Genomic DNA, 24,055 nt, shown 5'->3' with positions numbered 1-24,055 from the left:
CTATTTTCGCTTCGTGTCAGGAAGCCGCTTCATAACTCAAAAGTTTATGCGGACTTTTGAGTTATTTCGTTTGGGGTTCGGAGTAGGAGTCTACTCCGAGGGTGGGGGCTTAGGTTTCATCATCATCACCTTTCATCATTTCATTCTGAGATTTCATTAATCATCAAGAAAAAAAATACGTCAGACATGGCTGTATGGGCATAGTTCCCTTTGCCTTACCCTTCGGGGAAAACAAAAACAAACCGACAGCCGAAATGTCAACTAAACCAATTCGATAAAAAATTATTAGTTTAAATTATTATTTCTTAATAAAGATAGTTTTGTTCCATAAAAAACTGTGGAAAAAAATTGAAACTGATTATGGCGCTCCTGTCGCTTACAAAGTTATTACTGACGAAGGCACCATGTTACGCGAATAATCCAGCAAACTTGAAGGTTACAATGCGAAACTTGATGTCAAAACAACTTGTTTACGCCCAATTTGGGGATCCTTTACATGTTGTGAAATACCGGGAATGCGCTATACCGAAGCTCAAAAGTACAGAAGTATTAGTTCGGATGCTAGCGGCGCCAGTCAACCCAGCAGATATTAACACTATACAAGGTACAAAAACTGACTTTTACACAGCTGTCTTTCACAGATAAACTTTCTGATAAGAGACCTAATCCAACACTGTATAATTTTAAAAGGTACCGAATTTTGATTATTTTATTTTGCTGTTTTTATTTAAATTAAGAAAAAAAAAGACATTCTGCTTAGTCCCCTATATTTGTTTTCAGGAAAGTATCCTGTAAAGGTGGAACTGCCTTGCATACCAGGAAATGAAGGCGTGGGTATTGTAGAGGAGGTTGGTGGGAATGTACAAAATATCTCCAAAGGGAACAAAGTTATTGTAACAAAACCTGTTCAGGGAACTTGGAGAGATATTGCAACATTTGATGAAGATGTCTTGATGGTTGTACCAGATAATCTTGGAGTTGTAGAAGCAGCAACTCTTACTGTCAATCCATGCACTGCATATAGGATGTTGACTGATTTTCAACCAGTGAAAGAGAAAGGACTAGTGGTGATTCAGAATGGTGCCAATAGTGCCTGTGGACAGAATGTTATTCAAATCTGCAAGTCTTGGGGTGTTAAAAATATTAATATCGTTAGAAATAGGCCCGATATTGCAGATTTAAAGAAATATCTTGAAGATTTGGGTGCTACCTATGTCCTCACAGAAGAAGAGGTGCGTTCCACAACAATTTTCAAGGAGAAAAAGATTGAGAAACCATCATTGGCACTAAACTGTGTGGGAGGAAGAGTTCAACAGAAATGTTGAGACATTTACAACATTCAGGAAAATGGTCACATATGGAGGCATGTCAAGAGACCCAGTAATTATTCCGACGTCAGCATTTATTTTCAAAAATGTTTCATTCCATGGTTTCTGGATGACTGCCTGGAATGAGAAAGCAAATCAAGCTGATAAGGAGAAAATGATGAAAGATATTATCACATTAATGTGTGAAAATAAACTAAAAGGACCTGCCCACAAGTTAGTGAAGTTTGACCAGTATCAAGAGGCCTTGGGAAATGCATTGACTACCAAAGGCTTTATTGGTTGCAAATATATTTTAGATTTTAGCTGCACTTTCTAAGTCAGTAATAGTACTTTCTGTTACTTTTGCTAGATTTTAATTCATTGCAATAAAATTGTATACAAATGTTATGCACTGTTATCATTTATAATTTAATTTAACCATCCCAAGTCCTCGCCTGACATCAAACCCTACTTTCTTTGTATACCAACCTATCCTACTCACAACAAATATTAAATAATTTTGTACCTTTCCCTTTCCTACCTGTTTTTTTTTCTATTTCAGGTGTAGCTCGCCACAAGCCAGAATTACCATGCATACCAGGAGATGAAGGAGTTGGTGATGTGGTAGAAATTGGAGACCTTGTCTCTCAAGTGAAGGTGGGAGACAGGGTGATACTCAGCTCGCGGCTTCTTGGCAGCTGGCGTTACTATGGAATTTTCAATCAAAGAGATGTCCATATTGTGTCTAGCAACCTCCCTCTAGCTGAAGCATCCATGCTTGCTGTAGCCCCTTGTATGGCTTACAGAATGATAAAGGACTTTTACCCAATAATTCATGGACAAACAGTTATTCAAAATGCCGCAAATAGTCCATGTGGACAGTGTGTGATACAGCTATGTAAAGCTTGGGGAATAAACACATTCAACATTGTAGCCAGCCATTGTAGGTATGAAGCTGTACGAGAAAAACTTCTAAGCATTGGAGCAACATGTGTTTATACACTGGAACAAGCTGAAAAGCAAAAAACATTTCTAACATCCCTATCACAACCAGTATTAGCTTTAAATTGCTTAGGCGGCAGATATGAAGATGTTTTACTAAAAATACTTGCGCCAAAAGGAGCGATAGTTTACTATGGATGCGCCTATAATTTACCTTTAGCAAAAGAATTTGAACGTCCTGATGTCCGCTTCAACAAATTTCATCTCAATGAGTGGCATAACAAAGCCAGTTGTGTTGAAAAGGATAAAATGTTGTCTCAAATTACACAGCTTATGGTTATTGGAAAATTTAAAGCACCAACATACGAGCCTGTTGAACTTAAAAATTACGTACATGCTTTAAGAAATACTGTTCACTGTGAAGCCTTTAGTACTATAAATTATGTATTTGATTTTACTCTCCCGTAATTTATTACAATATTTATTGTAAACGTTTATGTAATATTGAATATTTTCTTACGGAATAAAATAAAAATACTTGTTTAAAGATTGGCTGTACACATGCGTTGTATAAATTATTATAAGAACCGAAACGTAAATGTCACGTCAATTTGACAGTCAGACAAAAATTATAAACAAAGGGAACGCAAGCAGCGATTTTCACAAAAAATATGCAAATTATTTTATTTTGAGCACATTCAATTAAAGATCTATCCTAGTAACAAAATTATAAATCATTATGTTTAAAGTGTAACTACGATAATTAATAATTAATTGAATCACAATAGTTTGTAATAGTTCTACGTGAAATATTTTTGTTTTAATTAGAACAAAACACAGGCACTTCATAAAATTAGAACCTTAATTACAGTAGATCTTTAGTATAGTAAACAATGGATAAAACTACATTTGAGACATATGAATACCTGCCTACTAGTAGCAGTGAAGCTGCTACGGACCAGTTCTTCGTAGTTCAAGATGATGGCACATTTTTGTGTAAGTAATACATATTTAAACTTATAGCTTGGGCTCTAGTATACATATTATTATTTTAATATCAACCTGTATTATAATCCAACAGCTACTGAGTTAGTTTTTTTTTTTTTTCAGTGAACAGGCAAGTGCAGTATGTGGCACAAGTCCAACACGTAAAGGAAACCCTGGACGGATCACAAGCATGCACAGTGTATGATGTGACCCCTCAACAGTTCTTTGTTGATGTGGCTGATAACTCCACAGAAGTGGTCTCTGTTGCAGGTAATTAATAATATACATCTAATGTACTCTATTAGATTTCACTGATAGGCAAAGGTCCATCCATTTAAGTCTCTATAATCAGTTTAAATAAGAAATCCAACATCAGTTGTTAAATGAGTAAAAGTGTGTTTAAAGTTTTAAAACCAAGCTATCAATACTTTTCCAGATATTTTGCCAGAAACAAACAACTTTTATGGGAACAGTTTTCTGCTTCAACCAATTCTCAGTGAGAATGCTGAACAGGTATACCTAAACTTTTATAGAGGTTTACTTTCACATTGACATTCAAAAACATTCTTATTCTTTACCATATTAATGTACTTCAGAAGGCAACTTGCAGCTGTAATATAATAAATTGCATAAAATAAATTAATATACAACATAGCAATAACTCCATTAGAACGTAATTTATTCAAATTATAGGCAGAGAAAGATCAGAACATCCAATTCAAAGACACAACTCAGCAAGAAGCACTTGGCGAGAATGCTTCAATCAGTAACATCAACAAGCAAAGCACTAGTTGCACAGAGGTTTGTCATTTTTAATAAATATTGGTGATTATTCCTTACATGTGATGGGAAACATAGGTGTACCTATAGATAAGGTTGCCATCTCTAAATTCTGCAACCAGGACAAAAAGTGTGAATCCTCCAGATTGTGGGGCTTACAACCCGAATATTTGAACACACGCCTATGGCTACACTTATAGCTACCCACTTCAGTGAGTGAGCATGAGGGAATTTGCAAGAGATTTAGAAGGCGCGAGGTGCAACAAATCGGAAAATAGTCTCTTTTTTCTTCATTGTGTCTAAAAAAGTATTTGTAATATTTTATTTTTTCAAAGTCTAACTATGTTACCAACTGAATAAAGATATTTTTGAATTTGAATTTACTATTTCAGATAACCATGACCGATGAACAATATAAAGCTTTAGAACAAAAGGGCTGGGTTCTACTAGAAACAAATGATAAGATTTTTATACTAGACACATATGGACTTCATGATATTACAACCAATAATGGTATGTTCTTCAATTTAATATCATATTTATAACAAATATGTAATGGCTCTTTAATTATTATTTTTTATTTCAGATTTGATTCAGAGTTTGAGAAATGATAGTAAAAGTAGTAATAATGTGGAAATAGAAGGACTAAGGTAAATATAATTATTAAACTAAACTTAAGTTGCCTTCAAATAAACTAGCATTTATTATTGCTATTTTAGGCTTTTGACAAGTTATAGTAGACACCTACAGGTGTGACCTAACATTTCGAACGACGGAACGCAGGTCTCTACCAGACAAAATGGAATGTCTAGTGTCTGGTATCTCGGCAGACGAGAGGTTAAATTATTTATATGGGCGAAGGAAAAAAGAGCAGTTTTGGCTCTTGCCTTCCGTCCCGCAGTACTCTATCTGACGCGAGTGGGATGGCGCCCTGAGTAGTCTTTTCAAAGCCGTACTATGACGCCTGTCCTTCGCTTTTGAATAATACTGACAGTTACTGCTGCCCTCTGCCAGGTTCCTGGTTACAGTCACTGTGACTTATCCTTTCCATCCTGCATTGCCGTACCCATTCCTCCCATCTCCGCCTCTGCAACTGTTGTGGTCTTCCTACCTGTATCCCTGCGCACGATTATACAGTATGTTATACCCCATAGGCCTGAAAAAAAAAATTGTAATTAATATTATTTCAGCATAATAACAACTGATGAGACAACAAAAACCGAGAGTGAACCAAACAAAACACAGCTTGAAGTATATATTCAGGATTCAGAAGAAGTTTTGAACAATGAGACAATTAATTTTATTGAAGAGGATGAGAGCAAAGAAATTATTGCTTCAAAATTAAATGTAATCAGTGCAGAAGAAGGTATTCTTAGTGTCAATTCATTCACTTACCCAATACCATAGAATAAAGAATACTGCGTATAGAAGGGTAACTCTAACCCCCGCACCAATTCGCATCGCGTCCTTATTCACCTCAACCCTTCTAAGTCTTACTTTAGTCTATAAGTCCGTAAGCCGCTAAGGAATAAGGGGATGCTTGCGTGGGCTGTCTCGTTCGCACACACACGGTAATGCGGCCGATAAGAATGAGATTTGTATAGTGAAATACACTGAAAGAGAGGAAACAATAACATTAAGCTACTTATCTTCCTGGGCACCTAACACTTATGTTATAAACAAGTTATCTAAAAACTTTAATACAACTCGTCTACCGCAATGAGGATTACAGACGTACGAATTTGTCATTTATTTGCGCATATATAAAAGTGCGCAATGCAAACAAATGTCAAATAGCAATATTGCTTTCTTAGATGAATTGCTTCGATGTGGCCATTTTAACCCCCTTTTATGTGTGCAAGTTCTTGTATAATAAATGAGCTGAACTTGTCTTTTCTATGCAACGGTCTTTAACTTGTTGGTTTCAAGAACTAACCACAGTCCAAAAGTAAGAGCTCCAACAACATCAAACTTATTGGCCGTCAATCCAATGACAGCGGGCTTAGCACCGTAAGCGCGCGACTCTTTCTTGCCTCGACATACATCACCCGTCACACTCTCACAGTACTGCACTGAAAGAGACAGATGATCTCTGTCGCGGCGAGAAAGAGTCGCGTGCTTACGGTGCTAAGCCCGCTGATCTCGTTATTTTAATAAATATACATTTTTGCAGTAGAAACTACTGAAATCGAACACAAGAGCGATTTTGTAAAAAAAGAATTGTTACCAAGTGTTTGTAAGACAGAACCAGATAAGGAGAGCCAAGGAGTTGCACTGGAGAAACATAAAGATAATATTATAAGAATTAAAACGAAACAATGCTTTAAAAGTAAGATTTACAATTTGCAAATAAAATTATCCTTTTTAAATCAGAATTAATTTCAAAAATGTATTTCAACTTGCTGTTTACTAATGTAGGTAATGTATTTAATGGTATTGTAAATATTTCAGGTATTCCCAACAAAATAATTTTAGGTAAAACATTAACTGGAAAAAGACTGGTTGCAAAAGTGGTCAAGTGTATGCGCAAAGAAGATGATGTTAAAATAAAAACTGATGAAAAGGAAATTAAAAATCAACCTCAACCCATAGTAGAATCGAATGAAACTATTGAACAAACTGTTGATAATATTAAAGACCTATCAAGTAAGTCTATCTAGTATTTTGATGTGATGATGCAGTCTTTTTAGCAAGGTCGTCACGACTTTCATTGACAAATTAAAACATTTAACAGAAAAGTATACTAACTCTATGTTTGCTTTCTTTTAATCAAAATTGTGTTTTCTTTCAATCTGTGGAAGCTTGTTAATGGCTTTTAGATATTAAGTTAGTATGTAACTTTGAAATTTAGCTGTAAGCTCCCCAAATAAAATAAATAAATCTATAGAAAATTAAAAGGAAAACTTAGGATAATAGTTCAAGCAGAATAAGTGGTTCCTTATTCCAATTTACCACACCTTGCAACTAATTTCTCATACTAAATGAATAATCATAAGTAGTATAAAAAGAAATCTATTCTATACAATATGTGCCTGCTAATCTTGAGAGCCGGATTTCTATGGAATCTGGATTCGCATGCGGTTTCTTCCCGACTGCACAAGGCAAAAGAGGGTGTGTCTATTGCTGTTATGATCGGCATTTCTCTAACAATAAGATAAGAGTAAAAACGGCACTGCCTAGGATAGCCGGATCGAGTCGCTACACATAATATATAAACAATATTGAATGATTTGCCCTGAAAGGTGAGGAGAGGCAGTTCCAGCAGTTGTTCCAGCTGGCGCTGCGCGGCGACGTGGAGAGCAGCCCGCAGCAGGTGGCGGCCGCGTACGAGGTGGTGTGCCGGCTGCTGCAGGTGCCCGCCTTCCAGGTCTCCGTCGTCGGAAAGAATATCGTTGTCACTAAGGTAAGTATTTCCTACAACCATAGGTAAGTATTGACAATCTGCGCGATCTTATCATGCTTGGAAGATTGAGATCGTTTGACGCGACTAAAGTGCGATCGACCTTCGCGAGCTTGATCATGAGAACGCTTGTCTATATTGGTTGAAGCCCGCGTTATTAGCGCCGAGTGGAACATAAACGACGTTAACAAGTTAACAGAGATTGTTACGATCTAACGTATATGTTTATATTATGGTACTGTGTGAGACTTACTACACAACGAGTATATTATATTCACGTCTGTTTCAGGTGATAGAAAGCAAATTGGGTGTAAATTCAAAGCGTAGTACAAGTTTTGTAACCGGGATAGTCACATCCGTCAATAATGGCACCTGCTTTATACACGTTCCAGATTTGTTACAAAAACTCATATCTGAAAGATCAGGTAAAGTTATTAATTAACTATGAAGGTTGGAAAAGTTACTAGAAAATAATTAATGCCCTTACATATTTGTTTCTAGCATCGAAGACTAAGGAAAAGGTTTTACATGTGCACATTTCTGAAACCAAATACGAAAATAACGTGGATGCACTATCAGTAATACTAAATGAACGTGGTAAGTACCTACTGAATCTCTGACGCCATTGTTTCCAGCCCATTTACACAGGAACTTATTGCCTCCGAAATCATTACTACTGTTTCTACTAAACTAAGTAGGTAATCGTAATTACTGTAATTATTGATTGAATCAGAGTATGACAAGTAGGTACATAATACTAACCAAGGGAAGTTACATGCTAGTAACAAAATGTTAACGGAAACTCAATTCTAAAATGTAAAACTGTTGCAGAGTTGCCATCTCAGGGAATACCATATAGAAAAACGCCATCAAGACAGGCTAGTCGATTGTACGCATGCGGGACTTGCGCTTCAATATTTCAGTCCGAAACTGAGTTGGCTGAACATCAAGAGGTTTGTGGTACATTTAATTATTGTCCTAGTCGCTTGACTTGGTTACCAGTCTTTATAATGAAAACTAACCATTCTTACACATGCTCAAATTTGTCACAAAGTCTTAGGAATCATACCCGATAATGCTACGCGAGAAAGATAAATGTTTTGCGGCATCTAGTTTCTATTTTTCGTACTATTTCTAGTTCCTTATAAATATATAAGAGATTATATCATTAGTTTCCTTTCTCATCAGTCACACGCGATGGATGCAGACGGCGCTTTGACTATTGATACAGATAAGTTGCCAAAGAACTCCATGACAGTAAATGTCAAGGGATACCCGTATTATGTTGAAAAATCCAGTAAAGGGACAGAATATACCTGTTTGCAGTGTTCTGTAAGTATTAGTTTTACTTATTTTGTTTATACCATAAGGTCCCTGTTACTAAAATAAGTAGTTGTAAGATGTCTACTGATGAATTGAGGATTTGCCTCTATACCTTGGGGATTATAATAGGCTTCAAGTCTATTATTTTAATGTTGAGTATTTTAATTCTATTGTAATTTGTTGATTATGTTAAAAAAATATTATAAAGATGATATAAAACAAATATTCTTCATTTCCAGATGAAATTCACCAAGTTGAGTAACTGCCTCAGGCATATAAAAGTCTATCATTCTAGTCAGCAGAAATCTACAGAACAAAATAGTCAAGACAAAACTGTCAAAAAACCACGAGAACCACCTTATAAATGCAAAATGTGCAACTGCTCTTATTTCTATCCATCTTCACTTTCAAAACACATAAACAAAGATCATCTACAAAGCAAAGTAAACTCACACACTATTACTGGAAATAATGTTAATTCGATGTGAAAAAATATAGAAAATTGTTATTGAAAATATAGTTTTATTTTGATGTTACCCTTAATGTAACAGTAGGCTTAAAACAAGTCATCTGAAAATATGCTATCTAAATCATCAAGCAGATTGTTATCATCAGCTCCAGTCTTGCCATTGATATCAACAATGTTTGAACCTGAAACAAAAAATAATAATAATCTAGACACTACTGAACCAATACGCTGAGTGCACTGCACAAGCACAATAAATAATATTTTGTGAAAGTACCAGTGGTTTTGCTTTGTAAGGTTAAGCATCAGCACAATACTCTTTCAGCTGTCACTGTAACTGTTTCAGCTCAATAGGAGTACCTATTATTTATCCATCCAAATGCAGCCTATGTTCAGTGCTGTGTATAGTGCAGTATACACCAATCACAAAAGTAACAAAGATTTACAAACCTAGATCCATCATTGTTCTCTCAGTCTTTATCACAGTGAAATCTTCCTCGTAAACCCAAGTGTATCCAGCAGGTAACTGCTTCTCTTCATCCTTCAACACTGCAGAACTGTATATAGCATAGATATTGCTCAAAGTTATATTAAGGTAATGTTTCTTGAAGGCACTTCCTGTGGTCAACACTGTAGGCTTCCATAGCACAAGTGCACAGTATTCTGATACTATGTATGGTGAGAAAGTAGACCATGCATCTCGGTGTAGTGTGCATTTTATATGTCCTGGAATAAATGAACAACAGTACGTAAATATCTTGAGATTGTTGGCTTTAGTAGTTTTAGCAGATAAAAAAACAAATATGGTACAATATAGTGAAAAATATTTAAAAATTTATTACATTATTTAAAAGTTTCCAACCTGTAGCATCCCTCAATGTAATCAAAGGATCTATGACAGATCTATCCACAGACTCAACAAATGCCACTACTGTCTGGGCCTTTCTCCTCTGAAGATTACCAGCTAACGCCTGCTCTTTGATACTCTTCACTGGGTCAATATCACACAGATTCCACACTTTAACATCCTCTAGTAAACGCAGCCAAAGAGGTGACTCAAAAAAGTCCTGAATAACATTTTGGGAAAATTCTATATCCTGAAAATTTCATACAGCATTATAAGTCGAAAATATTCTATATAATAGTGTCATTACAGATATAAACCTTATTAATGGATGAACCTCTTAAATATAAAAATAACAACAAAAAAAATACCTGAGATAAAAGTTCCATTTGGCCAATGGTTTCATCTTTATTCTCCTCAAGTGTCCCTGTCAACAATCCCGCTGGCCCCGGGAACTTCCTCTTTGTTTTGTGATCAAAGTGAGAATTGATTATTTTTCTCTTTGTATGTTTTGGTGAAACAGTAGAACCTTTGGTACCCCCATTAATAGTAACAGGTTTGTTTTTATTTGAAACTTGCACAGTATTATTACAGCTAATTGATATATTATATTTCATTAACTCAAATTCTGTAGTATTTTCATTACTTTTGTTTACTTTCGTCTCTGTTACCAGACTATAACTTTTGTTTTCTGGAAGTTGCGTGTTGAGATTATTTTTGCCAACTGCTTCGGGAAAGTCAAACTGAGAGAGAACCTGCAATCAAATTGTAAGTATAAAGTTTAATAGTACATACATAAAATGTTATTTTATTAAAACAAAAATGAAGGTTACCCACCTGATCGAAATCATCCGATTCAAACATTTTAATAAAATCATAAGATAATGTTAATTTAAGTACCTAGTAAACAATTACTATAATGAAATGCAGAAGAAGTAACTGTTGAATGTATGAAAATAATTTCTAAAATAAGTGATCGAAGTTGAGCGGTTGTTTGAAAAGATTTTTGCAGTCTATTTTCAAGTTTGTCAACTAGTCTGTCTGTCACTACCACTACTAGTGTGTCACTGACAAAGACCTGTCACTCAACAACATGACCATGACACTTTTTTTTTTTTTTTTTTGGTTTGGTTTTCCCCGAAGGGTAAGGCAAAGGGAACTATGCCCATACAGCCATGTCTGACGTATTTTTTTTTCTTGATGATTAATGAAATGGTGAAAGGTGATGAATGATGATGATGAAACCTAAGCCCCCACCCTCGGAGTAGACTCCTACTCCGAACCCCAAACGAATTAACTCAAAAGTCCGCATAAACTTTTGAGCTATGAAGCGGCTTCCTAGCACGAAGCGAAAATAGGCAGATACACTTTGTTTATTGAATACTCCAATGTAATAACACTCGCGAATGTCTTCCGACTAACTTAATGCGATCATTAACCACAAAACACCACTTCGTATTAATTATTTAGATTATTCAATGAAGAAAGCAACTGTCCCGTTCCCGTTTCCCGCTAAAACATGACCATGACACTGTCACTTAGACCATAGATATTTTTTATTTATAAAAAACAAAACAATTATTTTACGGCTCTGGATTAACAGCTATTTAAGCCCAGTAGTGGGATCTTGTATATAGGCTAGATTAGATTAGTTTAAATCGGGTAGCGTTGTTCATTGCCTCTCCCTCCAGCCACTTCTAAAGCATTCTTCATTATTTCCGCGAGTATTTCATGGACGTGCGCAGAATAAAAATGACATTGGTAAAATGGGTGGGAAAGCAAATTTCGTTTTAACAATTAGCGTGGGACCGCCCGAGAACTCTGTTCATCAAGAACAATGTTAGTAAAACGCCCCGCTCGCTGCCAATGTAGATAGAGTAATCTACTCTGTCACCAGTCACTTTAGACATTTTTTTTCTGAAACATTATGAACAAAACTTTTAAACTTCGAATACATAAGTAAAACAAAATACACGCACTTTCTTTTGACACTTTCAAACAGACAATTTATCAAATTTTAAATTAATCAGATGTGTAAATGAAAATTATTTAAGTGTTCAAACATTTTTGCCCTTGGCATCTCCAAATTGTAAAGGTGGTAACTAAAAAATATGGCTCTGGACAAGCAGAGGATTCTAAGTGAATTGGGAAGCGTAATGAATCAACTCCAGAGTGCCGACTGGTAAGTTCTTATCGATCTTTTTGTAATTAAAATGTTTTGGATTCGTATCAGATAAGCAACGATACAAATTGGTTTCAGTGGATGCATGGGCAAGATGTATTCAAACCCTGGACAAGGATGTAGAGGTGGCGGATGTGGACATGGTTGCTGCTGTGGACACGGCTTTGGTGCTAATTATACTGCTCCAGGCGGCGGAGAGCCTTACGCCATGAATAGTTATTCCATGCAAGGTGGTGGCATGCCTGAGGGAGGCCTGCACGGAGGCGCCATGGTTGCAGGCGGCGTACAAAGTGGTGGTATGCCCGAAGGAGGTATTCAGGAAAGTGGCATGTCCGGAGGTGGTGGTATGTTTGGAGGTGGTATAACCGGTGGCGGTATGCACAGAGGTGGCATGCAGGGAGGTGGCATGCAGGGCGGTGGCATGATGGGTGGTGGCGTGCAGGGAGGTGGCATGATGAGTGGTGGCATGCAGGGTGGTGGCATGCAGGGCGGTGGCATGATGGGTGGTGGCATGCAGGGAGGTGGCATGATGGGTGGTGGCATGCAGGGAGGTGGCATGCAGGGCGGTGGCATGCAGGGCGGTGGCATGATGGGTGGTAGCATGCAGGGAGGTGGTATGCCGGGCGGTGGCATGCAAGGAGGAGGAATGCCTGCTATGCAAGGAATGGCTAGCATGGGTCGAAATGCTCCCAAGTTATATGCTGACACCTACAACTACTTAAGCCAAAATTTAATGCAACCCACAATAAAAGAAGTCTACAATGACTTGGCCTCAATAACGCCACAAAACACAATCGGACAAAATCCTCTAGCTGCTCAAATGGGAATTTCAGCGCCAGGAAATACTGAGAACATAAGACCTACAGGGGGTCAAATTCCTGGTAATGGAATGCAAGATGTAACGGGAAATTCTGCTGCCATGGGTGGTCAAGCTCCTGCAGGTGGCATGGATAATCCCATGCACAACATGGCTGGTGCTACCGGTTCAACGCCTGGTCAAATGGGAGGAGCACCATCTGGTGGACCAGGGAATATGGGAATGAGCCAAGGCAATCCAGGAGCTATGATGAATCCAACTGTACAATATGTAACTCAAGATAATATGTATACGGCTAATACGAATCCACAATCCGGAATGACTGCCAATATGGCTCAGAATCCTAATGCACGACAACCTAATTATATGAATGCTAACCCGGCATCTCAGCAAATAGCGAATCCGAATCCTTTCGGTCAACAATCAGCTGGTATGAAAAACATGTTTCCAGGAACAACACAGGGAGATTTAAATTTCGATCCAATGGCTATTGCAATTCAAATGAATCCTGCAAACCAACAAAGAGTTGCTATGGAAACAATGAACAAGATAATGAATAATAAAGATCTGAGCGTGGGTATGATGCAGCCTGCCTTAGCTGGTGCGAATGCAGCTGCTGGTGCGATTGCTCAGAATAATGCCGTTCCTCTAAATCAACAATTGACGCCTGACCAACAAAATGATGACCTAACTGGCCAAGTAAATGATCAACAAATAATGCAAAGCCAGCAGCCTAGTTCAGTAATCCAGCCGAATCAGCAATTCGCTTATACGGCATTAACGGGAGCTCCTTCGATGAATCAGCCAATACCACAACAACAAATGCAAGGACAACAGTATCAACAGATTCAACAGCAAATTGACCCTAGGGATGTACAGCCAGGATACGAAGGATCCATGTCAGATCCTAACGGCCAAACACAACAGCAATATCCTCAAGGAACTAGTCATATGCCAGGGCAAGAACCCATTTACGCACCAGATACAAGGAATAGTACAGCTGCATACATGGCCCCCAAGTACACAACGGGACCATTTGGTAATTATCAAGCGCAAGGTGGCTATAACATAAAGAATACCATGAGCAAGACTGCTCTAGCTGGAACTAGACCGATAGGCAGTACAGCAAGTAGAAGTCAACTACAGCATATCTATCGACAGTATAAGGCATCACACTCAGCCACTCAGCAGAACATTAGACCTCCACCTGTGCAAGGTGGATCCTTGTCAGAAGGACATTTACACGCTGCACACATGAATGCAAATCCACCGACACAGGTGCCTGTGGAAAAAGTTGGTGGTGACACATATGCAAGTAACCCAGTAGGAGGCCAGCCGATGGCAAAAGTTGAACCCGTCGTGGGCCAAGTTGGAAATGTTCCCGCGACCATGCCACAGGGCGGTGACACTATGATGAACCAGGTATTTTTTTCTAATTGATTTTAAAAATGATAAGGAGCTACATAATTTAATTAATATTTCCAGGGAACTAAGAATATTTAAACATTTGTTAATATTTTATTTTTTTGTAGTCACCTGGAGCTTTGCTGCAGAAACGGGGAAGAAATGGAATGCAAGATTTAACTTACACACCCTATCGTGGAACGACGGCGTGGTCTTTCCACGGCTAATTCCTAAGCTTTCTTAGTTTAGTGATGAATCCTTTGCTTGTCCGTATTTTACTAAGGTTGAAGTTTCGAATATAAAAATTGTGATTCCGTGAAGTGCAACATGTGATCATATTTATTGGAGTCTTGTTTATTCGTGGTCTATTGGTTGTAATGTTATATTTAAATTAAGTTTAAGAGAATTTAAAGAAAATTAAATGAACGTTAAGTGGTAATTTTTTACTTTTTACCCTACCTACTGTATTTTTTGCCTTACCTACCGCACACACTGTCAATACCATACAATTGTATCACTTTCTGCCTGCCCCAATGTGACACCACACTACACTGCATATTTACTACAAAGATATCTATAAAATATCTATACAAAGGTATTAAATAGTAGCTAAAAGGTATTGGATGTTAGTAATATTTTAAAGCTGATCTGTCATTTTGGGCAGTCATTCTGATGCTCACAGATTAGCGCTTCGTACATAAAAGGTCGTACATGTGATTATTGACAGACGCGAAGTTGCGCCTTTAGGGCTCACTGATTTACACATTCATGGAATTCGTAGTCATAGTTAAGTATACATCTTTGCGATACTATTTGTTTAATGTACACTGTAAATTAATTTGATATTATAATGTATGTACACCATTAACACAATATGTTTATGGAACACGATGTTCGTACGTCACCCAACAGGGTCCACATAATTCGGCGTCGTGGTTCACACCGCGACTTAACGTCCACCACAACCTTATGATCATTTCGACAAACATCCGTCTTGGTTTTTTGTAATTTAGTGGAAATTTGATATGATGTTGTTGTCTTTTTTTTTTGTTTGTGGCGCCCTTTTATAATAAACAATTTCTATTCTATTCTATTTATTTATTCCAAACATCACAGGCTTTCTGCATTATAATATTTCGTTAAGTAATGGTGCTAATTCCTGTAAATACCATCTAATTTTATTTTAGGTTATATCTGTCATTTTCTTATCCGCCGAAAAGGAAAGGGACGGGTAATCGACAAGCATAAAATTTATGGAACACACGTCAATTTTAAGCACAAATCTAAAACAACTGTCTAAAAATTCGCCCGGGTTATTCATTTATTTACGCATTCTTCCTAAAATTAAGAGCTGTCAATCATCCGTCCCTTTCCTTTTCGGCGGATAAGAAAATGACAGGTATAACTTAAAGTAAAATTAAGAGATGTCTGCAGGAATCGGGGCCAATGTAATACTATAATAAAAGCTGCGATACTTTCCATCAACATTCATAAATTATGATTTTGTTACCTATATAATTATGTACTAACATAATTATATAGGTGTTTTTCCAAGTTTTTCTCTTTTTTGGGTGCAGGCGGGTTTTTTTTTTTTTGCTCGAGTCTGCTACAAAGAGAATTTATATCACTACCTACGTGTATGTGTCTTATAGACAGCAAACATCATCAATTATAATATTCATATATATACCTACTTCTTTTGAAAATAGTGTAACGTCAATCAGTGTCTCCATAGCACGATCTTTAATTATTTTTAGATATTTTGTTTTGTAGAAATCTATTTACACATTTGGTAAACGATGGCAGTGTTCGATTTTTTGCACCCGTTGAACAACGTAACACCAAAATTTACGGAAGAACAACTAGCTGAAATTGTCGAGTGGTTTGATGAAAATTCAAAGCCATTGCTTGTCATAAATCAAGCCGACGAACCCACCAATGTAATAACTATTGAACAATTACAAATTTTCCTAGGACTAAAGAAGTAGAGTATTGTTTTATTATCGTAGAATCGTGTTTGACTTTTGAGTAGATAATAATAATAATAATTAAAATTTCTAATTGAGACGATAAAGCTGAAAATCAAATGCCTAATATGATTTTAGATTTCACCGTCGAAGTTTTCATTATCCTAGTTATGCAGAAATTATGAAGGAGGTGGAGATTTTAAAAATGGGCACCCACAGGATGTTGATCAAGGATCAGTTTATCTACATTCTCAATCAGTGGGTGATGGAACCGGACATGAAACATGAACTAAAGCTTGCTTTTAAGGCCGGTATCTTCATTTATAATACATAATAAAAAAAATTGGCCAATCATAGGTCCCATTGCTACTATATTATTTTAGGTGTTCGATACGGAGGAACGTGATTATTTGGAAACAGATATCCTGAAAGAAGTTATGACTACTTACGGAGAACCATTAGATTTAGATGAATGTATAGAATTTATTCGTGACGCTAATGTAGCTGGTGACGGCAACGTGATTTATGAAGATTTCGTCGAAAGTTTATTTACTCTGGCACCCGAATTATATGAGTTGCCGGTAACTTTATTTTCAAACATTTATTATCCTACCATAAAGTTAAAAGTTAGTTACTTAGGTGGGGTAATTATGAGGGCCATGCACGGGTCTTATAGCCATATTGGATCAAAAGTATCGTAAACACTATTTTTTTAATCATCTTTACCCATATTCGTAGTCATCATGTTATAAAATAAAGAATTAGCATACCTATATCAAGTTGTGTGTTCCAGAAAGAATATTTATATGAAGATCCAGATGAAGATCCCTCTGTACCTCCTTTACCCCCCGAACCTGAACCTGAGCCTGAACCTGAAGCACCACCACCTCCTCCACCTCCGCCTCCACCAGCAAAGAAAGGAGCTGATAAAGATAAAAAGGGGAAGAAGAAATAAAGAGTTTTAAAATTTATGCTTTAAAATCTCAGCAAAATGTTTGTTTTTAATTATCACAATAAATTTTTAGTAAGACTCTCTCTTATCAGTTAGTGTACGTAATAATAAGTTCTTTTATGAAAGTCGTTTCACCAGCAGTGTATGGGCTTGCACCTAGATCCTACATATGGGCAAAGAGAATATAGGCACATCACTACGTTTTATGTATGGGAGGTGTTAGTTGAAATTTGTATCTCTCCATGTGAGATCACGAAAAAGGAGCTCAAATGCTTTGGTTTCATTCTGATGATTAAAAAATCACTCGCTTGTTTATGGTTAGAAAAGTGACATGTCGTTCGGTGGTGAATAGGCATTTGATGCAAAATATTTTCAATTTTTTTCCATTATTCGATTGGTACATTTGTGTTAAATATGTTTTGTTAAGCTCGTTCGTGTAGATTTACGCATATCTGAACTTTGTTTAGTGTTTATTTTTTAATTTTTGCACATAGCCATGGATCTCGAAGACAATGCAATGGGTTTAACCCCTGAACAAACTGATAAAATTCTTCAATTTCAAGATTTAACCGGCATCGAGGATATGTCGATATGTAGAGACGTTCTGCAGAGGCATCAGTGGGATTTAGAGGTGGGTGTTAGAGCCTAAAATGAGCGAGTAATAGTCACATTTCTAGGTCACCTAATTGAGTGTAATTGTCTGTAAGGTGCGCTTACCTTTTGACGGTTTCTCTGTTTTTGTTTGTTAGGTAGCAATACAGGAACAGTTGAACATCAGGGAGGGGCGGCCATCGGTGTTCGCGACGGAGGCGCGGGCGCCGCCCGTGGTTCACGACCACATAGCGCAGCAGGTGTTCACAGACGAGCCGCCGGAGGGCCCAGGCGGCGTACGTGGCCTCATCAGTTACGTCGTCAACCTAGTCGTGTCCATGTGCTACAGCACATTATCATCCGTACTGAACTTACTATTAAGTTTCATACGTACTGATGACAGACGATGTGAGTGTATCATTGATATGTCTACTTATTTAAATTGAATACATACATCATGCAATTTCAAAAGCAGTGTGTAAACGCTATTGTACCCTACAAAAGGTAAGCTTGAAGGTAATGTAGTGAGAATACCTACTGCGATACTGCAACCTACTTGGATGCATGTTTAGTATTTTTACTTTTGTGCTGAAGTAGAAAAAGAAATGTTATCCTAATTTGCAATTTCTATTTCTTGATTTGGCATTAGTATGGTGAAGAACAGAAAGTTTGGTGAAGTGTGGCTACTCAGTTCATTATGTGATGGATGTAACTCTGATTAGCCCAATTTGGAATGTATTGTGTCAAGAGCTTATGTGTTATTTCTTACGACTACACCATATCAGTTATTAGTCTATGCCCTTATTGTTTGACTTTTATATAAATACTTAATACTTATTGTCCATTTCATGTCCCCTTACAACAACTAAGTAATATATTATTTTGCAGTGGTAACTGACCCTCTCGGCGATGTTATGGGCTTCGTCAACAGCTACACATCCCGCTACAGCCCTCACCCTGTGTTCTACCAGGGCACATATGCGCAAGCTCTTAATGATGCTAAGAATGAGCTGCGTTTCCTCATTGTGTACCTACACTCTGAGTCTGCTACTGAGACTCAAAACTTCTGCAGGTATGTTTCTTGTTTATGCTGCTAAAATTATGCATTTTTAACCTAAAAGACAACATTTTTTATGTAACATTGTTTTTGTACAGTTAGTAAGACTTTAAGTCATTCATGATTTTCACTAATTGTCTGCCAAATTGAAATGTAACTTTGTGTATGTCACTTTATGAGTGAAAAATAGAAAACTATTATCTATTTAATGTTGAATACTACAATTAATGCTACTGTATACATAATATATATTATTAAATAGATAATAGTTTTCTATTTTTCATTCACAAAGTTACATTTCAATTTAGCAGACAATTATATTAGGTTTTACAGTTTTGTTTTCTTAAATATAAATATTTTGGGCCTTTACTCTGGCACCCGAAATATACACATAATAAAAGCAGCTTATCCTCATTGAAAAGCATATGCGAATTTTACTAATCACCTATCAGATTCTTAATATGAGAAGATAAACTTTATTTGATGTATTGGTTGGGCTATACCATATTTATAGCTCCACCATGGCTTAATCCCGAACTGTTCACAGGACCACCCTGGCCGACCCAGAAGTGATCCAATACATCAACACGCACGCCCTGTTTTGGGGCTGCAGCATCGAGAGCGCTGAAGGGTGGCGCGTGGCGCAGTCGGTGGGCGGGCGCCGGTACCCGCTGGTGTGCGTGGTGTGCGTGCGCGACCACCGCATGACCGTGGTGGCGCGCAGCGAGGGCGCCTGCCAGCCGCGGCAGCTGCTGGCGCGCCTGCGGCAGGTGGTGGCCGACAACGAGCCGCATCTAGCCGCCGCTCGCGCCGACAGGTACGCCACAAACTGGACGTTATTGACGTCATTAACTGTAGACTCTCCTCGAGTGGCATACACTACTTGGCTAATACCAACTGGATAATAGAGCGGGAAAAGGTACTGAAATAACTGAAACTGCATAGACTTGGCAATTTAAAAGTCACCACCACTGTTTACTCTCATCAAGTTCTCAGCCGTATTATATAATATATTCATTCGATTTTTGAAGCATCCTAACATTTTCCCGTGTACAATGTTAGGGTGGAGCGCGAGGTGACGGCCCGGCTGCGCGCGGCGCAGGACGAGGCTTACGCGGAGTCGCTGGCGGCCGACCAGGAGAAGGAGCGGCGCCGCGCCGCCGACCGCATCGCGCGGCTGCAGCGCGAGAACGAGGACATCGAGCGCCGGCAGATGGAGGAGCTCAAGAAACAAGAGGTCACATGTACTATTTGATTATACCATGTCTGTAGACAGGGTTAGATTACGGCCAAAAGGGATGCTGCTGCGCGAGAACGTAGATTCATAGAACACCCACTTCATACAAAAAATCCTTGGTTTACACAGATACTACACATTGACGTAATCGTACACGCGTATCTGCATGTGTGACGTCTGACGCCCATACGCTTGAAGACGTAAGACTGACGGGGGTGAGGTGGGGAGCGGAGAGGTGCCGTTTTATACGTAGTACTATTCTTTATTATATGATTATAGCAGATGAAGAAACTCAAGAAGCAATAGGTCGCCGATTAAATTTACTTGTGTTTCCTTAAAATAAAAAAAAAATATAATAATTTCGTATAAAGCAATACTAGCTAGATACACATTATGATTATACTTTTATGATGTGTCAACGACCTCGAGGAGCTCGGTGGCCCAGCGGTAAACGCGCTCGGCCTGCGATTGTCGAAGTTAAGCAACTTTCGCAAAGGCCACACAAAAAAAAGTTTTCATCTCGAGCTCCTCCGTGCTTCGGAAGGCACGTTAAGCCGTTGGTCTCGGCTGCATTAGCAGTCGTTAATAACCATCAATCCGTACTGGGCCCGCGTGATGGTATAAGGCCCGATCTTCCTATCCATCCATAGGGAAGGCCCGTGCTCCAGTAGTAGGGACGTTAATGGGCTGATGATGGTGATATGTCAACGAATATAAATGAATATTTATTTTTGTTTTTTTTTTTATGATATGCTTGTTGTTTGCAGCTGGTAGAGGCGCGTGCGAAGATGGCGTCCCGGCTGCCGACGGAGCCGGCGCCCGGCGTCGATACCGTGGCGCTGCTAATCCGCCTGCCGGGCGGGGAGAGGCTCACCCGACGGTTCTCACTCAAGAGCACTACGAAGGTTTGTTTCTATAGTCTGATCACAAACATTTTGTATGGCGCGACCAAAGGTTAAACTTTAATCCCCTGTATGATATTTTATGCCTGCTAAGTAATATTTTTTCTCACGTTAGCTCACTCTCAGGTCAGCATGTTAAAGGGGTTGGTTGAATTTTTGCTTTATTTGTAAAGGTCAAGGATATTTTTAGTCGATTTTTTTTATTGACTGTCTTTATAATAACTGGGAGCCAACGGCAGTGAATAACAGGAAACAACACGATTCATTTTATAAAAAAAAAAGTGAATAACACAAATCCGTTAAATTGTATATATATTTTTTAATTTACAAAATGTATTTACCACAACCAATCTATTCCAGGACTTGTATGACTTCGTGTTCAGCCACCCGCAGGCACCAGAGGAGTTTGAGATCACGACTAATTTCCCGAAGCGAGCGGTCGCGCGTGGTTCATTAAACCTCTTCGAAGTTGGCCTTAAAGACCGCGACGTGCTATTCGTCAACGATATCAACGCATAGACTAGATACAGGAGTGATCAGGGCTTGAAGACAAGGGATTATATCACGAGGTAATAAAGACGGGTTGGCGATAGTTTCGACAAGGGAAACGGAAAGGTTAAACTCGACCGACTCTTCCTTATTTTGTTTCCAGACACTTTTTGTTTTTTAGGGAGGGACCGAAATCCAGGAACGGCACTAACAATCGTTGGGCACTAAGGGGTGCCGTAGCACATGGTTGAGGTATTATGTTAGTGCCCATACTCTACTGGATAAGTTAGTGCCGGCCATGTCGAAAATCTGAAGTTTTACAGAGATAAATTAACCTCATAAGCAGTTTATATTTATGAATGTCAACTTGTTAAAACCAATCGTATCCTACACGAATAATAACTTGTATTGACAATTTGTTTATTATGTATACTTACCTAGGTAAGTACAAGTCAATAAGTATATAGAAGAGTTTGTATAAAATACAGTTTTTCCAATCATTTTGCACTGTTACCTCACAGAAAATATATCTAGAAATAGATAAAAATATTATAGATCCTACATTGAGCATTAGTTATAAAACGTATACCTGTCAATTTTAAAGCATTCTGAGGATATCCTTAAGAATATAAGGTTAAAACTTGCCACCTTTGAATCACCTAGTAATCTTTTGATGCTTCGGTTGAATTTAGTATTATTCTTGGGTAACTATGCAATTCTCCACAAGTGAACTACAATATGATTCAAGCCCTGTTTCTGTCCGATACTCTATTTGTATTTTTATACATGACTTAAAATTGACAAGGGTGTGGAATGTGGTATGAATAACTCGTTATTGCGTTTGGTCTTCGCTCGGACAATTTTTTTGCGGTACCCTAAACGTTTAGACAATTTTGGGATATCACTACTGACTTGTTTGTTAATTACTAATGTAATACTTTTGTATGTGAACTTTTCATAAAGCGATTTAAAAAACAATTAAGTATAATGGATGTGACAGATTAGGTCGCCCTCGACAGGGTCATACTAATTTTGTACTTAACTATTTCCAGTGGTGAATGCGTGACTACTTGCCAACTTATCTCCAATACCATCATGTGAAGTAGCCACACTAAACCACACAAGATTATTGTAAAATAATTTTAATTATTGTTGTTTCTTATATTTTGAAGTTTTGTTTACCTTCGATCAGTACCATACGTGTATAAGGTCGAAATCATGCAATTATTTATAATTATTATAAATGTTTTTGTTCCTTTTGGCAAATGCTCAAAAATAAGTCTATTATATCGTTTCGGCAAAAGATAGAAATTTTATTTTTTCTCGAGACCTCCTATGTGGAGTCCTGTAATATAAACAATTGTGTAGGTATCAATGATATCATGCCAATCTTAATAAATGTGCTGGACAGAAATACTACATTGTTGATTTTGACATATCAATTTCGACCATTCATAGTAGCATCTTCTCCACAAAAGATTATGATGTTTTGTTTGCCTGTCCACTTTCTTTTTTCAGGTTCTTAACTAAATATAGTTATATTTTGTAAGTTGTGATTGGTATACTATAAGTAGCTCTAGATAAATCAAGGAAGCTTGCTGCTCGACATATTCGGGCCGTTCAATCGAGCAATATCTGTATCTTTATTTTTGTATACTGCATTTGTCACTCATTTAGTTGAAGCTGTTTAGCCTGAAAACAAAATCAGAATACTCATTGTTCCTTTGATGCGACTGGAGGGTTCTTGTATATAAATTTACGCGGTCATTTATTTCGATTTTGAATTCGCCAGTCAAGTATAGCATAATGAGACAATCTGGCGTGGCGTTTGTCAGGACGTTCATAGTTGTCGAGTAGCAGTAACATTGGCCGTGCATTTTGTTTGTTTTCATTGGAGACACAAGTTCTGTGATCGCGTACCTTGTGCGTCATTGTGCGAGGTACGCCAGGTGCGGTGCGTCGAATAACGACTTCGTGCATTTATTTGAGGACGGACTGTGTATTATAATTTTTATGTTTTGTTGTATAATAATAAATAATGTTCCTTCCCTATTTTTGTGTTTATTTTATACCTATTCCTTCAAGTCCTGCGGATTTAACGGAACTAATTGACAAGTCATGACAATTGGGTATTTTCCTAGGTCAAAGATAGATTATGAAATTCTCCTTACCGACTCATAGTCACACCAAGTTATCACACCAGTGTTACAAACAGGATTTTTTTTCTTGTTAATCACACTACAATTTTTTCCACACCATTTATTGTATTTATTCCCTAACTAGTGCTGTCCTAGCTGTATTACGGTATCTACCAGTACCAGTGTTAGTATATAACTATTTTTTTTTTAATTAAAAGAAAACATTGAAATTATGTATATAGCTTTTATTTACAACTAATTCGAATTTAA

At 37.7% G+C, this 24,055-nt stretch overlaps 4 protein-coding genes and 1 pseudogene across 5 annotated transcripts; 4 read left to right on the top strand and 1 right to left on the bottom strand.

The window, feature by feature from the left end:
* Positions 1–38: 38 nt before the first annotated feature.
* LOC126370909 (enoyl-[acyl-carrier-protein] reductase, mitochondrial-like) lies at positions 39–1,715 on the top strand (annotated as a pseudogene).
* Positions 1,716–3,064: 1,349 nt separating this feature from the next.
* On the top strand, positions 3,065–9,254 carry LOC126370903 (uncharacterized). Its single transcript, XM_050016018.1, has 15 exons — positions 3,065–3,245; positions 3,360–3,506; positions 3,673–3,749; positions 3,930–4,037; positions 4,409–4,529; positions 4,603–4,666; positions 5,207–5,382; positions 6,190–6,345; positions 6,468–6,662; positions 7,259–7,419; positions 7,706–7,841; positions 7,918–8,013; positions 8,248–8,369; positions 8,605–8,748; positions 8,979–9,254. Exons 1-15 carry the CDS (start codon positions 3,143–3,145, stop codon positions 9,225–9,227), a joined length of 2,055 nt encoding a protein of 684 aa, XP_049871975.1. The 5' UTR covers positions 3,065–3,142; the 3' UTR covers positions 9,228–9,254.
* LOC126370910 (uncharacterized) lies at positions 9,242–11,116 on the bottom strand. The gene is made up of 5 exons (XM_050016029.1): positions 10,887–11,116; positions 10,421–10,804; positions 10,068–10,302; positions 9,656–9,931; positions 9,242–9,390 (listed from the first exon to the last, which is right to left on the bottom strand). The coding sequence occupies exons 1-5, from the start codon at positions 10,911–10,913 to the stop codon at positions 9,296–9,298; spliced, it is 1,017 nt and encodes a 338-aa protein (XP_049871986.1). The 5' UTR covers positions 10,914–11,116; the 3' UTR covers positions 9,242–9,295.
* A 5,135-nt stretch (positions 11,117–16,251) lies between these two features.
* Positions 16,252–17,374, top strand: LOC126371014 (uncharacterized). The gene is made up of 4 exons (XM_050016207.1): positions 16,252–16,436; positions 16,558–16,726; positions 16,803–17,000; positions 17,213–17,374. The coding sequence occupies exons 1-4, from the start codon at positions 16,252–16,254 to the stop codon at positions 17,372–17,374; spliced, it is 714 nt and encodes a 237-aa protein (XP_049872164.1).
* Positions 17,375–17,696: 322 nt separating this feature from the next.
* On the top strand, positions 17,697–23,699 carry LOC126370907 (FAS-associated factor 2-like). Of its 2 annotated transcripts, XR_007566928.1 has the most exons (8): positions 17,697–18,002; positions 18,121–18,370; positions 18,851–19,034; positions 19,567–19,836; positions 20,082–20,256; positions 21,024–21,161; positions 21,519–21,727; positions 21,829–23,699. XR_007566928.1 is itself a non-coding variant. In XM_050016024.1 (7 exons), exons 1-7 carry the CDS (start codon positions 17,868–17,870, stop codon positions 21,675–21,677), a joined length of 1,311 nt encoding a protein of 436 aa, XP_049871981.1. In that variant the 5' UTR covers positions 17,697–17,867; the 3' UTR covers positions 21,678–23,699. The 2 variants fall into 2 exon arrangements, 1 of the variants encoding a protein (XP_049871981.1); XM_050016024.1 differs by having other exon boundaries at positions 21,519–23,699.
* The last annotated feature ends 356 nt before the right edge of the window (positions 23,700–24,055 follow it).

The sequence above is a fragment of the Pectinophora gossypiella genome, chromosome 11 (assembly GCF_024362695.1).
Source record: "Pectinophora gossypiella chromosome 11, ilPecGoss1.1, whole genome shotgun sequence".
NCBI classification, from domain to species: Eukaryota; Metazoa; Arthropoda; class Insecta; order Lepidoptera; family Gelechiidae; genus Pectinophora; species Pectinophora gossypiella.
This window is presented reverse-complemented; position numbering and strand designations above follow the sequence as displayed.